The following is a 15,328-nucleotide window of genomic DNA, read 5'->3' as shown; positions in this document are numbered from 1 at the left end:
TTAGTTATTCACTTGGCAAAAACAAACTTAACTTAAACTGTAACTTTCTATTCCCGCCCACGCATTAGACTTAGGTCAGGTACACGGGGTAGGCGTATTTAGAAACACCAGTTGAGTACGTTTAGTCAAATGTATATGTGTATGTAATATATTTTAATCATTTTAAACATCATATGGCTCAGAAACCATATCAATGTTTTTACAGTATTATTTTATACTATTGCTTTTAATGTATGCACTTTACTTAACTATAAGTATTGCAATAATATCGATCCATTTCTCTTGTACGAGAAAAGAGACTGATCAATAAATAACACCTTTTTATTGAACACGCCCGTCTCTTCCTTTTCTCTACAATCTGATGAGACTAAGAATGCACGTACTGACTGAGTAAAATAATTGCCTTGTGCTCACACGACTCTGGAGATACACTCTTGATTAGGGGAGAGCAAAGTTGTCATGTTCTATGGTTGTCAGAAACTAAATCCCTTCTTGTCTAATCAGGGGAGTTAATTCTTTCCTGAACATTCGAGAAAGTTTCTAGCGAACTCTGAGCTACGCTGGCAAACCCAAAACTTAAGTCTAGTATCGACAGTAGTAGACCTAGTTAACGTCTGGCCTAGGCCTTTACTGCTGTAGGTATTATTCCAATGCGCAGAGCCTATTGGGAAGATAGGAACTACACTACAGTTTGACCTCAGAGGCTTGAACATTTCCATAACAATCACAGGTGCAGCAAAGAGGAAACAGAACACTCTTGACTATACATGAACTTTTGAGTCAGTCCTCCCTAAGCATTATCTAAGTTTAAAATGATATCAAAGTGTTGTAGAGCAGGTAGATTAGTAGTTTACCATTAGTACCTCTAGGGATCAGGATACAGACCAATCACAAGGTCAGATGTCTCTATTCATTTAATGACAAGCTATAGTAGTTTTGCTATCATGCTTCCAGGTCAGAAGTGCCTATCAGTACATTGGTTTGACCATTTGCAGGCAGTGTCCCCCTGTGCCACTTGATGAGCTGTAGAGGCCAAGAGGTTGCAAACAAACCAAGTGTGGCAAGACTGAGATGTGACAGATGAGGAGCTGTATAAGTACCAAAGAGGCAGAACTAGGATTAGTCAAGCTGGAGAGACCAAGGTATGTCCTGGTCTGTGTTGGACTTTGGCCCTTAGGGCAGGTTCACCCCTAGACTTTTTGCTTGAAATGGTGACCTGGAGATGGTGATTTTGGGATTCTGCGCACTTTCACTGTGTCCCAGTGGAAAGTGCGTGCGCACTCTGAGTGCATGTGCTGAGCTAGGCCTGCCCGCCCATAGGAATGCATGGGGAATGTATGTGTCCCTGGTAGTTCCTGATGCGTGGGGTGTACAGGCTTGAGTCTGGTATGTGTGAACTCGTGAGAGTGAATGCTGCGCAACGGTGTATGCAGCATGTATGTGTCTAGTAGCGAAGCGCCATTTCTAGACATGGCTGTACGTGTGCTGTGAGGGTGCTGGCGTGTGATTGGCTGGAGCTGGCTGGCATGCCAGGCTCCAGGAAGTCTGGATGGGTCTGCCCGGTGGTGAGTGGGAGATTAGCATGAGTGATGTGTGGGAGGAGTGTACCTGTGTCCTGGATGGGCTGGGTTTTCCCCACACAATGCTGGCTCCGCCCCCCTGTGGTGTGTCTAATGACCCAAGCCCTGCCAGTGAATAGAGAGGGTGGTTGAGGTAAACAGAGTACTCAAGAACCAGCTGCGACTGGTTCCGCCCCCACTCTACACCCTTGAACAAAGGAATGCACTGTATAAAAATGGGGCTGTGTCCCCACTGAAGTTGTTCTCTTCCAGGATCCTGAGGGGGCTGTTGCTGCTGGGCCAGAGGACCGCCACTTGGGGTGTCTCCCTGCCTGGAGACCCAGTGTGCTGGCTCTGGGCCCAGCTTTGCCCCTTTGCCTGCCTACAAGGACTTTGCTGGGTCTTTTCCTGATTTATAGCGCTAGGAGCGCTTGGCTTTTCCTCCTAGCGCTTGGAAGCGCTTTGTTTCGTCCTAGCGCTGGGAGCGCTGTGGTTTGTGCCCCCTAGCGCTTGAGAGCGCTTTATATAGACCACGAGGCGCTTGGGAGCGCTTTTGTAAGGCAGGTGCCCACCCTGCCTTTTGCCTGCTCTAGCGGCTGCCCACGCCGCATATTTGCGTGGTTATCGATCTACGAGGGAGCCCACTCCTCGGATCATCTGGGAAGCCGCCTGCCTGCCTAAATCGGGCCGCCGCGCTGCCCGCGGTGACCCGGAAGTGAAGGGCCGACCGGCCAATCGCAGCGCGGCCCAGGAAAGGCCGACCGGAAGTCCCGCCTCCTCCGACGAGCCGGGGAGAGAGAAGCTGCCGGCCGGGTCCCCGAGGCTCCCGTGTGAAGAGGAGAGCCCCGGGACCAGCGGGAGAGACCCGCCTCCGCTGGAGAGCCCAGCGCGAACCCGGTAGGTGCCTGCAGAGGAGGGGGGAGCGTCGGGACACATTGCCGGTGTCCGCCCCGCCCCCTCTCTGTAGCGCGACCTCGCGCCCACGTGTTTAGAGCCTGAGAGAGGCTCTGGGGGCATTTTCTGTTGAAGCCTTGCGAGGCTCGATTGCCGGCACCGGGGCATTTGTTCTTAGAGCCTGCAGGGCTCTTGGGGGGCATTCTGGATTGAGTCCACGAAGGACTCCGGCGACCTGGGCATATCTGTCACGAGCCCAGAGAGGCTCAGGGGGCCATTATTTCACGAGCCCTGAGAGGCTCAAGGCGCCCCAGTGTAGAGCCTGCGAGGCTCTTGGCCAGCATTATTGCTTTGGGTCCCCAGAGCGAGGGACCCCCCAGCCCAGCGAGGCTGTACCTTCCTGTTGCTGGAGCCCTGAGAGGCTCAGCAGCCCCCCTTGCTGGTGAGAAAGCCTAAGAGAGGCTCACCAGTGCCACAGTGGTGGTTCTTTGAGCCCAGAGAGGCTCCAACTTTGCGCTAACTTTCCCTGCTCCAGTTGCCCAGCACTTTGTGGGCAACTGCCACGTTTAGGCCCTGACATTGGGACACCGGGACAGTCACAGGTGGTGACTGGTGAGTTTGGGGAAGTTGGTATTTGTTCTGCACCTCTGAATGTATTGATTATGCGTCATGTGCCTTACACCTCTGAATGTATTGTGATGCATCATGTGTTTTCCTCTTTACACCTCTGAATGAATGTTATGCATTGCATCATGTGTTTTCCTCTTACACCCCTACAGGTATTGTGATACATAGGTGGTTGTTTTCTCCCTAGTACAGGTGGTGCTAGTGAGGTCCTGGTTACCAGTAATTACTGGTTGTGTGCTATTTTGTGCTATATCCTATGTACTAAGTGCTATTTCTGAAAGTGCTACTTCTGATTCCTGACAGTGGTCCAGGTGGCCCTGTCTTGTAAATATCCCCCCCCCGTAAATTCTGCCCGTGCCTCTGGCACATTGTAAAGTGTGTGTTTTATCTAATGTGTTTTGGTGTAATACAAAGGCTATTTTTATATAACCTTGTGTGGAGTTTCCTTTGTGGTGGGCCTTTGGTTGTTGTTGCTGGGGTGCGTGCGCAAATACTTAACCTACATCGCCTCCAAGTTTAGCCTTGCTGCTCGCGCCACGTTACCTAGAGGGTGAGTAGGGGTTATCTTGGCGTGTAACTCCCTTGCCCTGACTTGGGTGTGGTGGTCTCTGACTGACTTTGGCGAAAGCCCTGGCCAGCCGGGGATCCCATTTCCAACATTGGCGGCAAGCGGTGGGATAAGGATTTGTGTTTGCCTTGTACCTTAGTAGCAGCTGGCCATACCACAAAACTCTGCATTTTAGATGACCACATTTTTGGGGATTGTATTGTTTTGGAAGTTTCATTAGTTTCTTCTCCTGAAGAGTGTCATTTGATTGTGTTCAGTACATTTGTCCCCCGCCCTGCTTCCAGAGTTTGGTACCTGTGTCGCTTTTGGTCAGGTTGAGAAGTCAGGGGTGGTAGAAACTGCCTTACCGATCCGAGGGGAGGGTGTGTGTGGATGAATGGTGTGTTTTCCTGGACGCATGAGTATGAGTTCTCTTTGATAAGGAGATTGTTGAAGTTTTGGAATTGTGTCCTCTTACTTCAGATTGTTCAGTCCCCTGTGTTGCACGTGTCTGTGAGCATCTTGCCAAGATGGAGTCTGCTTTTAATGTCTGGGGTCTGTTTTTGCATGAACTGAGAGAGTTTTGCGAGGAGAGAGACATTGCAGTGAATGAGTCAGACACCCAGTCCCAACTTAGGGGTAACCTAATCCAATGGGAGAAGGATGACTGGGAGCGTGAGCACAGTGAGGAGAGGGCCCGGGTCTCACACCATGAGGGTGGTGGGTCAGAGGGGAGCCCTGAAGAGTCTGAGGAGGAGGAAGATGATAGCACAGGGACGCCAGCAGAGAGTGAGGACCCCATAGATAGGGAGTCCCTTGCTGGGTCCAGTTTAGGAGGCAGCGCCTCATCCCTTTCCCTGTCCCCAGAGGAGCTGGAAGATAGGAGGAGAGAAAGGGAGCACCAGCTGGCTTTAGAAAAGCTCAGGTTGGAGCATGCCCAGGCTATGGCACAGCTGGGCATTAGAAAGCAACAGCTGGAGGTTAAGAAGCAACAGCTGGAGACCGAGAGGGTCTTAGCGCAGGACAGGATAGAGGAGGCTGAGAGGGCCGCCACCAGAGGCAAAGTAGCTCTGGAGGGTAGACTATCCCCTGCGCGCAGTGTTGAGTTTCTGGATCCCCCAGGGAGGGTTGAGTCCAGTGGTGGCAGCTATTTAGATTCCAGTGTAGGAAATCCCAGTCCCAGTTCCCCCAGTCTGGTACCTGTTTCCCAAGAGGAGGAGTATAGGTTGAAATTCAGGGGCAGTAGGAAGCTGCCTCACCAGTCGTGGGAGAAGTTTGAGGATGAATGTCATGGAGCACTGTGGGCTTGGGTAGAGGTTCACACTGACTCTGATTTTGAAGTCCTGTTTGATCTTATTGTCAAAGAGCAGGTGCTCAGTGGTTGTTCGCCAGAGTTGCGCCAACACCTGTTGCAAGTTGGATTTACTGATCCAGAGTTACTGGCAAGGGAAGCCGACCGCTGGGAAAGGGCCAGAGGTTCTCTAGAGTCATTGGTGAGTGAGTCCAAAAGAAGTCGTTCAGGTATCTTCCAGCCCAGCGTGGTGGAAGAGGCTCAGTGTAGCCCAGCTAGGTCCCTGGTTAGTGAGAAGGGTGTAGGGGCTGACTGCCTGGCTCAGTGGAGCAGGAGTCAGTGGGTGGCTGAGAGCCCCCAGAGGCCCGAAGCCCTGTCTCAGAACCTGGGTGGTTTCTTGAGGGAACACCAGGTTGGGGACCTAGGCTGTCCTGTTAGCCCATTTGAGGAGGATCTCCTAGTGAGTAGAGGACCTGGAGTGTCTGTAAACAGAGCTCCTGTGGTTCTAGAGTCTGGCAGTACCGCTCCAGTAGGGAGGGTACAGGAGTCCAGAGTGAGGAGTGATTGGGGGAGTTCCCCAGTGGAAGGACCAGTGGGTCAGGGACTACCCAGTTGGGCTAGGTTCCCGTGTAGTGACCATGGTAACACCCCTTCTGGTCTGGGGGATCGTCACGCACTGTCAGGTGGACAGAGGGCGGGAGATCTGCGCCAGACAGACAGTCACGCAACAGATATGACATTTGTTAGCCTCATGGGGATTGCGTGTGAATCCCCAGAAGTCCTGGAGTGCCAGGCAATTGTTCCACCGAAGGTTCTAGACCAGAGGTTGGAAGGCCAGGTTCAGGATCAGCCTGACCTGAAGGGTAGGACGACTGTAACCAGTGTCCTGACCGGTTCTTCGTCCAGAGGAACTTCTCCAGGTGGGAGAGGGCAGACCTCTGGAAGGGGGTGCAGAGGGTGGGAGAGCCCACCTCTGACCCCGGTGCAACCTGAGTGGATAAGTCCTGGGTTGGAATGGCGTTCTAGGGGTACCCCTCGCAGAGGGAGGAGGAACCCTAGGAGAAGAGGTAGGGGGAGGAGAGCCTTCCCCGAGACTCCTGGTCCGCCTGAGGTTGTAGGCCCTAGGCTGGAGTACCAGTGGCAGTCTAGCCCTGTCTTGCAGACAAGAAGAGTGGAAAATGGCTCCTATGTGCCAGGGGTTACTACCCCCCGCTCTGCGAATTGGCATGGACCAGTGGCACCTGGGTGGCCCAGGGCCTGGTCCTGGCCGCGGACAACTTGGGAGTACCAGTGGGGTAGCCCAGTTGGTCCAGACAGTGTGTTTAGAAGGAATCCCCTGGGTTCACCGTGGCGTAGAACAGGAGGGTGTCCCTGCAGTTGTGGGCCCGCGTCCGTGTTCTATCGCCCCAAGCAGGGAAGTCCATCACGGTGGTGATTGGTCTCCCCTGCGTTTTGGCTGGAAGGGGGTTATGTTGGACTTTGGCCCTTAGGGCAGGTTCACCCCTAGACTTTTTGCTTGAAATGGTGACCTGGAGATGGTGATTTTGGGATTCTGCGCACTTTCACTGTGTCCCAGTGGAAAGTGCGTGCGCACTCTGAGTGCATGTGCTGAGCTAGGCCTGCCCGCCCATAGGAATGCATGGGGAATGTATGTGTCCCTGGTAGTTCCTGATGCGTGGGGTGTACAGGCTTGAGTCTGGTATGTGTGAACTCGTGAGAGTGAATGCTGCGCAACGGTGTATGCAGCATGTATGTGTCTAGTAGCGAAGCGCCATTTCTAGACATGGCTGTACGTGTGCTGTGAGGGTGCTGGCGTGTGATTGGCTGGAGCTGGCTGGCATGCCAGGCTCCAGGAAGTCTGGATGGGTCTGCCCGGTGGTGAGTGGGAGATTAGCATGAGTGATGTGTGGGAGGAGTGTACCTGTGTCCTGGATGGGCTGGGTTTTCCCCACACAATGCTGGCTCCGCCCCCCTGTGGTGTGTCTAATGACCCAAGCCCTGCCAGTGAATAGAGAGGGTGGTTGAGGTAAACAGAGTACTCAAGAACCAGCTGCGACTGGTTCCGCCCCCACTCTACACCCTTGAACAAAGGAATGCACTGTATAAAAATGGGGCTGTGTCCCCACTGAAGTTGTTCTCTTCCAGGATCCTGAGGGGGCTGTTGCTGCTGGGCCAGAGGACCGCCACTTGGGGTGTCTCCCTGCCTGGAGACCCAGTGTGCTGGCTCTGGGCCCAGCTTTGCCCCTTTGCCTGCCTACAAGGACTTTGCTGGGTCTTTTCCTGATTTATAGCGCTAGGAGCGCTTGGCTTTTCCTCCTAGCGATTGGAAGCGCTTTGTTTCGTCCTAGCGCTGGGAGCGCTGTGGTTTGTGCCCCCTAGCGCTTGAGAGCGCTTTATATAGACCACGAGGCGCTTGGGAGCGCTTTTGTAAGGCAGGTGCCCACCCTGCCTTTTGCCTGCTCTAGCGGCTGCCCACGCCGCATATTTGCGTGGTTATCGATCTACGAGGGAGCCCACTCCTCGGATCATCTGGGAAGCCGCCTGCCTGCCTAAATCGGGCCGCCGCGCTGCCCGCGGTGACCCGGAAGTGAAGGGCCGACCGGCCAATCGCAGCGCGGCCCAGGAAAGGCCGACCGGAAGTCCCGCCTCCTCCGACGAGCCGGGGAGAGAGAAGCTGCCGGCCGGGTCCCCGAGGCTCCCGTGTGAAGAGGAGAGCCCCGGGACCAGCGGGAGAGACCCGCCTCCGCTGGAGAGCCCAGCGCGAACCCGGTAGGTGCCTGCAGAGGAGGGGGGAGCGTCGGGACACATTGCCGGTGTCCGCCCCGCCCCCTCTCTGTAGCGCGACCTCGCGCCCACGTGTTTAGAGCCTGAGAGAGGCTCTGGGGGCATTTTCTGTTGAAGCCTTGCGAGGCTCGATTGACGGCACCGGGGCATTTGTTCTTAGAGCCTGCAGGGCTCTTGGGGGGCATTCTGGATTGAGTCCACGAAGGACTCCGGCGACCTGGGCATATCTGTCACGAGCCCAGAGAGGCTCAGGGGGCCATTATTTCACGAGCCCTGAGAGGCTCAAGGCGCCCCAGTGTAGAGCCTGCGAGGCTCTTGGCCAGCATTATTGCTTTGGGTCCCCAGAGCGAGGGACCCCCCAGCCCAGCGAGGCTGTACCTTCCTGTTGCTGGAGCCCTGAGAGGCTCAGCAGCCCCCCTTGCTGGTGAGAAAGCCTAAGAGAGGCTCACCAGTGCCACAGTGGTGGTTCTTTGAGCCCAGAGAGGCTCCAACTTTGCGCTAACTTTCCCTGCTCCAGTTGCCCAGCACTTTGTGGGCAACTGCCACGTTTAGGCCCTGACATTGGGACACCGGGACAGTCACAGGTGGTGACTGGTGAGTTTGGGGAAGTTGGTATTTGTTCTGCACCTCTGAATGTATTGATTATGCGTCATGTGCCTTACACCTCTGAATGTATTGTGATGCATCATGTGTTTTCCTCTTTACACCTCTGAATGAATGTTATGCATTGCATCATGTGTTTTCCTCTTACACCCCTACAGGTATTGTGATACATAGGTGGTTGTTTTCTCCCTAGTACAGGTGGTGCTAGTGAGGTCCTGGTTACCAGTAATTACTGGTTGTGTGCTATTTTGTGCTATATCCTATGTACTAAGTGCTATTTCTGAAAGTGCTACTTCTGATTCCTGACAGTGGTCCAGGTGGCCCTGTCTTGTAAATATCCCCCCCCCGTAAATTCTGCCCGTGCCTCTGGCACATTGTAAAGTGTGTGTTTTATCTAATGTGTTTTGGTGTAATACAAAGGCTATTTTTATATAACCTTGTGTGGAGTTTCCTTTGTGGTGGGCCTTTGGTTGTTGTTGCTGGGGTGCGTGCGCAAATACTTAACCTACATCGCCTCCAAGTTTAGCCTTGCTGCTCGCGCCACGTTACCTAGAGGGTGAGTAGGGGTTATCTTGGCGTGTAACTCCCTTGCCCTGACTTGGGTGTGGTGGTCTCTGACTGACTTTGGCGAAAGCCCTGGCCAGCTGGGGATCCCATTTCCAACAGTCTGCTTGTGCAGCAGCATTCTCGTGCTCCCTCATCCCTTGCCACACATTCATGCTATCTCACAAAAGAATATGCATCAGGATGTAGGAGAAGAAACAATGAAGGTACCAACACAATATTACACATAGAATCTTCCTTACCTTCGCAACTTAAGGTGACATTCCCATTGCGTGGTCCTCAACAGTATCCACCAAAGGTGGCTTTATCTCCCTTTGGTCTATACCATCACGTCTGGAGGTCACCATTCACATAACATAGAAATAAGTAATGAAGAAATCTTACACTATGAGAGTGACGAGAGCTAATGCCATGGGTCATATGATATGGCGTATCTGGGTCATCGGCTCTGGTGTGCCATATCCTTTCAGCTCCCGCATTTGGACGTCTTATAGTCAGACACTTCGCAACTTGAGGTGGAGTGATGGGCTGTCGAACAAGAAAGGAAACAAGCAAGGAATCAAATAAGCCTTTAGGAAAACATTTTATTTATTCAATAAACCAACAGCTGTGAAAATGTTTAGATTACCCAAAGAAAGAGGAAGTACCAGACACCATCTTGTTACATCAGCCCACACTGAAACCGTATAAAACTTTTGTGCCCATCCTCTCGCTCCCCAGACAGCTTATGCCTTGACCAATTGTTTTTTATGATCCAGTGACCACGCTTTTTTTTGTTTACATGGCCCGAGTTGGATCCCCCAGAATTGGGCCCACCTCACCGTAAGCTGATGTATTTATGTGGGCATCTCCAAGCATTGCATATGGGAAGCTCAAACCCTAGACCCTTCCCCCAACCCCACAATGATGGCGCCTCCACACCTTTCCAGGCTTTAGCACTATCTCACATAGCTGTAAACAGACCAAGCCAGAACAGGGTTCTTTTGTACCAATCCCCCTTCTATGTCCTCAGTATTGTGATGTAGAGCAAATCTAGGGTCTCTAAGGAGCCTCCACTGTGGAACCTTTCCAAACCTGCAAACATTCTACTAAAAGGCACAGCTCTAAATTGTGTGCCTGAAGGCTCCCATTTCTGTATTACACTGTAGGCAGAGCACAGTATAAATCCCATCTTCCAAAGCCGTTCTCAAGTGAAATTTACCCGGTGCAGGTATGTTAGCTGTATAATCAGGTATTGAGCTGCTATGGCTTTAGGCGATGTCATCGGCTCCGGCCAGTCATTGTTAGCGAGTGGTCCTAAGTCCTGATTCCAAGTGTCACGTAAACGCTCAAAGGAGTCAGGCATTTTTTGACCACAAGTGATTTCTTAGTCTTTAAGACTGAGACAGAGATTTCTTAGTCTTTAAGCGGCATCAGGAACACCTTTGCCTCCAATCAGGGACAACCTCCAGAGCAAAAATGCAAGGGATAAGTGTGTGTCTGAACTGCAAATAATGTTAAAATTGATTACGGTGAAGATCATATTCATCTTGTAAGTCTAAAAGGGATTTGAGATTATTACCGTGTAATAGGTTGCCTAGCTTGGAAATACTAATGCAATCTCTCTCTCCAAATCGCTGCAATCTCTGTGGAAGCCAGGTTCTGGTCCTCAGCGGGGTGTCGTATGTCAAGCACCGGGACCACCTTAGTGTCACGCATATATCATTCTAGACTCTGAGTACCATCTAAGGTCGCTCCGACTAAAGGGCACCCGTATATAAGAATGTGATAGTATAGTCTCCAACAAGGCCTATCGCTCCGATGCGTGTGCCGGGTCCCCAAACCCACCATTCATTACGGACTACCAGTAGTGAGGTTTTATAGTTTGATGCAACATCCTATTTAGCTATGCCACCATTGAAGATAGATTTACACTATTTGGCTAATGGAATCCTAGGGGTCTGTTATTCCACAGAAATTCCCACAAGAGTATGTTGAGGTGGCCAAAGAAAGAGCTAGGAATGGGATACAGGAAAGTTTGGAATTGGTTAAGCAAAGCCACCATTTCATAGATTCTTACCTCTCCAAACAAGAGAGAGGAAGTAAGGCCCAGAATTTGAAGACTTGTGTCAGCCTGTAAAGCTGTGACTATAAAGTGCTGTCCCAGGCCCTTTGTCTGTCCTCCGTCACAGGGACTATCAGGTATTGGAATCCATCTTTGAGAAAGTGTAAGCCATCTGTACACAGCATATTGGAGGGAGTGCGTGGGAAAATCAGATAGAACGATGACTTGGCTGCATTCACTTGCAATGTGGAAAAGTCTCTGAATATCCGCAAGATTTGTAAGGTCAGTGGCCTTTTCATGGTAAGGCACACAGCCCATGCCTCATTCATAAAGGTTTGTCGTAGGACGTTGAGTATGTAGAGTCTCGAAGGAAGGGCCCATCAGCGACCTCGAGGTAATGCACCTCTAACTCAAAGATGCGCTTCTCCAGATCTGAAATCTCCTGCTGAGCCTATATTTTTTCAGCACATTCAATACCTGACAATCTCCCCTCTTACAGTAGCTGTAAGTGCCTCCCATAGCTTCCCCAGGGAGTCAATTGAACCAATGTTTATCACAAGATATTTATCCAAAAAGAGTAATATTTAAAGACATTGGTATTTCAATCAATTACCTTTTGAAGGCAATTTGTAGCAATTAAAATGTTTATATTTTATGTTCTAGACATTGTTTTATTTTCCATTCTGAGATGTAAGCCCTTGTTACAAGTTAAGTGCCATATCCCAATGGTAGTCTTGTTTTCATCTTGTTTGCCATATTATGCCTTGTTTTCCTGTTGCAATCCCTTCTATCCCTAATACTTCAATAAAGTTAACTGCAAATATGGCCACTGAGATAGCTAGCTCAGTTCACCGACAAGACTATTTACAGACATTATCAACAGAATAGCTCTTCCCATCATTTGTTTAAGAGTAAATCGAAAATACAGTCTTAAGTATACATCGCAATGCTAATGGACTCTCTGTACATGACTAGGTGTCCCTTGTGACAGCAAATTACATGAATTTTGCACACCCTTACTTGTAAATCTCAGTAGCAGAATTAGAATTTTGTCCAACGCCATAACAAGGGCCTTACCTATGTCCAATAGGAAGAAGCCTTTCATAAAACTAAAATGGCGCAGAGTGCTGTAATGCTACCACTGGGCTGCCCACGATTCTTCATGAAATCAGGCACAGGCAGGCGGAAGCGCTGGTTCTTTTGCACTTCGCGTGCAGCGAGTCCTTCCATAGCAGCACCAGTGTGACACTGTCTTTTTTTGCTCTACTTACCTCTAGGTGGCCGGCTCGCCGGGGCAATTATCTCCCGCTGCGTTCCTCTCCTTGGGAAAGCGCTGTCAGCCATTGGGGCATATGGTTCTTCTTCCCAGAATTCCAGTTCTCCCTCTATCCATCTTATTTAAGGAAAGAAACCTTGCTATTCTTTGTTTTGCAAAGCTTCCGATAGTTTCCCGTCGTTTTCCTCACTCTTGGCACTTCCCCGGTGTTTTTCCTATATTTTGCCAGGTCATCTCACTTTTTTGTTGTTGTTTGTTTAAGCCTTGCTTGTTCTTCCAAGCACTTTTCTCCACGAGACTGCTGCATCTTCCTGGGCGCTGGAACCTCAGACCATGTGTCTTGTCCAACACTGGCCTATCACTGTTCACCAACTTCAGGTCCCCCAGCCATACCGAAGCCCACTCCACAAGAATTCGGGAGGTTACTTGCCTCCCCTGGTTTTTTCTCCATGGAGCTTTTTCCAGACGGCACCAGATGCTAGTCGCCTTCGTGTGTCAGCTGAACCGAGACTACTGGAAGGGGCTGCCCGTAAGACCAGACCATCCAGATTCAAATCTATACTCTGAGATCCTACAAGCGTAATTAGAGTGACAAAGTGGCACAGAGCTAACCTAATTATAAACCAAATGGAGGAGAAGATGAGAAATAGTAGGATCAGAAATTGAGGCATGAATGTTCTTCACAGTGCAAACCCTCTGTCTGACTACATCAATGAGTTCAAATCAGAATAAAAAAACATGAGGCACAAGCCTAGAACATCCAGAGGCTTCAAGGTTCCAGCGACCCTTGATATCAATCCCTAGTCTAGCGCCTTTGTGATAAAATGCATATGAGAATCCAGAGAGAAGCTGGATACATCATGGTGTGCATGTCATACCTGACAGGAACGGGAAAAAATGTGGGCGGTGTCCATGGAAACAAGGAGATTGAGCGCAGGAACCTAGAGTTATAGAAAGTCTGGGCCCAGAGATAGATCTGCCTTTTGGAGAATGCTAATTGTGCTATCTTGGCTGAGAAATGACACCGCCTGGTAAATACCAGGCTAGAAGTCTTGTCCACTGGGAAGAAGGGAAAAACTATTCCCCTAAAAAAATGTCAGGGAAATTCAATCATGGCAGAAGGCCCCCAACCAGGTTTCTAATACTCTGTAAAAAGAGAAAGGTGTTACTGGTGGGACCACTGAAAATCAAGTCTCTGATTCTCACACATAGGTTGGGGCCATGAAAGAGAAGGCCAGAAGGCATTTTGGTGAGAATTCCAAAGCCCCCAGTGATGAGATGCTCTGCCCACGGTTCTGGGACAACGAAGGGACGGGAAATAAGTTCTTTCATATTTTTTAAAAAAAAACCACAATTACAAACACATTCAAAGCGTTTTTAAGTTTTGGGACTCCTCTCTGAACCATGGATTGCAGATTCTTTAAGCTTATACCTAGATAAACAAGCATTTGCAATGCAATACGAGCATTATTAAAGTTTGAGCTATTGGCATTGTTAAATAATGCAACACCAATAGCTCAAACTTTAATAATGCGAGACCTATTGCATTGCAAATGCTTGTTTTTTCTTGCTGTGTCCCTGATATTACCTCTAACATTGATTTCAGGAAGCACAATTGTAGCATTCTCCCATACCTGGAACCCTGGCCACTTCTATAGCTATCAGATTTGCTAATGGAGGCCACTTTTATTTTGATTCCAGGGCCTATTTCCTGTCTCAGCCCACCCTGGCCATAAATTATGTGTTATCTGGTATTTTGTATAGTGGAAACCTAGACAAAAGCAGTGGAACCAGCCGGAATGTTTACTACAAAAACAGCATGTGCAAAGACCCTGTACTTTGAACATGCTATTTGTCTGAATAAAATAAGCTGGCCTGGTTTAAAACATTCTTCTGGAGCAGTTAACTAATTTTCGCGGAGTCTCCATGCTGTGATATTTGACACCAGTTATTACTTTTTTTGGGATGTATGACGTTGCAACGCATACTTTTACAACGCATACTTTTACAATGCATTTTTTACAACGCAACATCCATTACAACGTATTCCATTACAACGCATGCCATTACAACAAATTTTTACAAACTACCTTTACAACGCATTCCATTACAACGCATACTACCTTTACAACGCATACCATTACAACGCATAACATTACATTGCGTGTATGGTAAGTATTGGATAGTGTAGGGGTAAAAATTACTATTCTAACTCCAGGGGGGTGCAACAGTAGGGTAAGTGTTGGATAGTGTAGGGGTAAAAATAACTATTTTAACTCCAGGGGGGTGCAGCAGTAGGGTAATTGTTGGATAGTGTAGGGGTAAAAATTACTATTCTAACTCCAGGGGGTGCAACAGTAGGGTAAGTGTTGGATAGTGTAAGGGTACTATGCGTTGTAATGTTATGCGTTGTAATGGTATGCGTTGTAATGACATGCGTTGTAGTGGTATGCATTGTAGTGTCATGCGTTGTAATGGTTGCGTTGTAATGGCATGTGATGTAATGGATGTTGCGTTGTAAAAGTTTCATTGTAATGGTAGTGCGTTGTAAAAGTTGCGTTGTAAAGGTTGTTTCCCCATTTTTTGCCATCGGCTTCTGCTAAAGAAGCCGATGTTGTGCTTTTCAAACATGAGAAGTCGCAAGGACGGCCCTCGAGCATTCACTTTCCGGTAGTACATCTGAGATCTATAAGGTGGTTTAACATTCAAAGTGGGGTAAATATGGCCCAGGAAATGGCCGTTGATGCAGAGATGAAGCACCCCCATTTTATTTCAAGTTACGCTTATCACATCAAAAAGAGATACAGTCACTAATGTTGTGTCAAATGCTTAAAGGAAAGGTAAGTGTGATGTTTTCTTGGAAGACTTCGGTAATGTATTTATAAGTCTTAGGGAAAGTGCAGTGCATTCTTCGCCAGTACTTTCTGTCTCTGTGGGTGTGCGTTTCAATGAAAACGTTTTTCCAGGAATACGGGGGACGAGTTCAGAGATGATTGTAAAGTGTGTTTGATATCGTCTTTAATTCTCCCATCAACCAAAGTAGCCCGTTTAAAGAAAGATAAATATGTTTTTATCCACAAATGGACCCCTCAAGCCGCTCTGCACCCCCTGCGCCCTCAGACTCTCCTGAGAAACAGCA

At 49.3% G+C, this 15,328-nt stretch overlaps 1 protein-coding gene across 2 annotated transcripts in view; it reads right to left on the bottom strand.

Moving 5' to 3' along the window:
• EFHB (EF-hand domain family member B) overlaps positions 1-15,328 on the bottom strand; it is a 250,589-nt gene that overhangs the window by 203,766 nt on the left and 31,495 nt on the right. Inside the window, exon 3 of one of the 2 annotated variants that reach the window (XM_078663999.1) lies at positions 9,254-9,397. In XM_078663999.1, the coding sequence (XP_078520125.1) occupies positions 9,254-9,397 (144 nt within the window). Of the gene's footprint in view, positions 1-9,253; positions 9,398-15,328 lie in introns of those variants that run through there. The other variant, XM_078664000.1, reaches the window with a different exon arrangement.

The sequence above is a fragment of the Lissotriton helveticus genome, chromosome 10 (genome assembly GCF_964261635.1).
Source record: "Lissotriton helveticus chromosome 10, aLisHel1.1, whole genome shotgun sequence".
Lineage (NCBI taxonomy): Eukaryota > Metazoa > Chordata > Amphibia > Caudata > Salamandridae > Lissotriton > Lissotriton helveticus.
The sequence above is the reverse complement of the archived record's forward strand: the minus strand, read 5'-3'. Positions and strand labels throughout refer to the sequence as shown.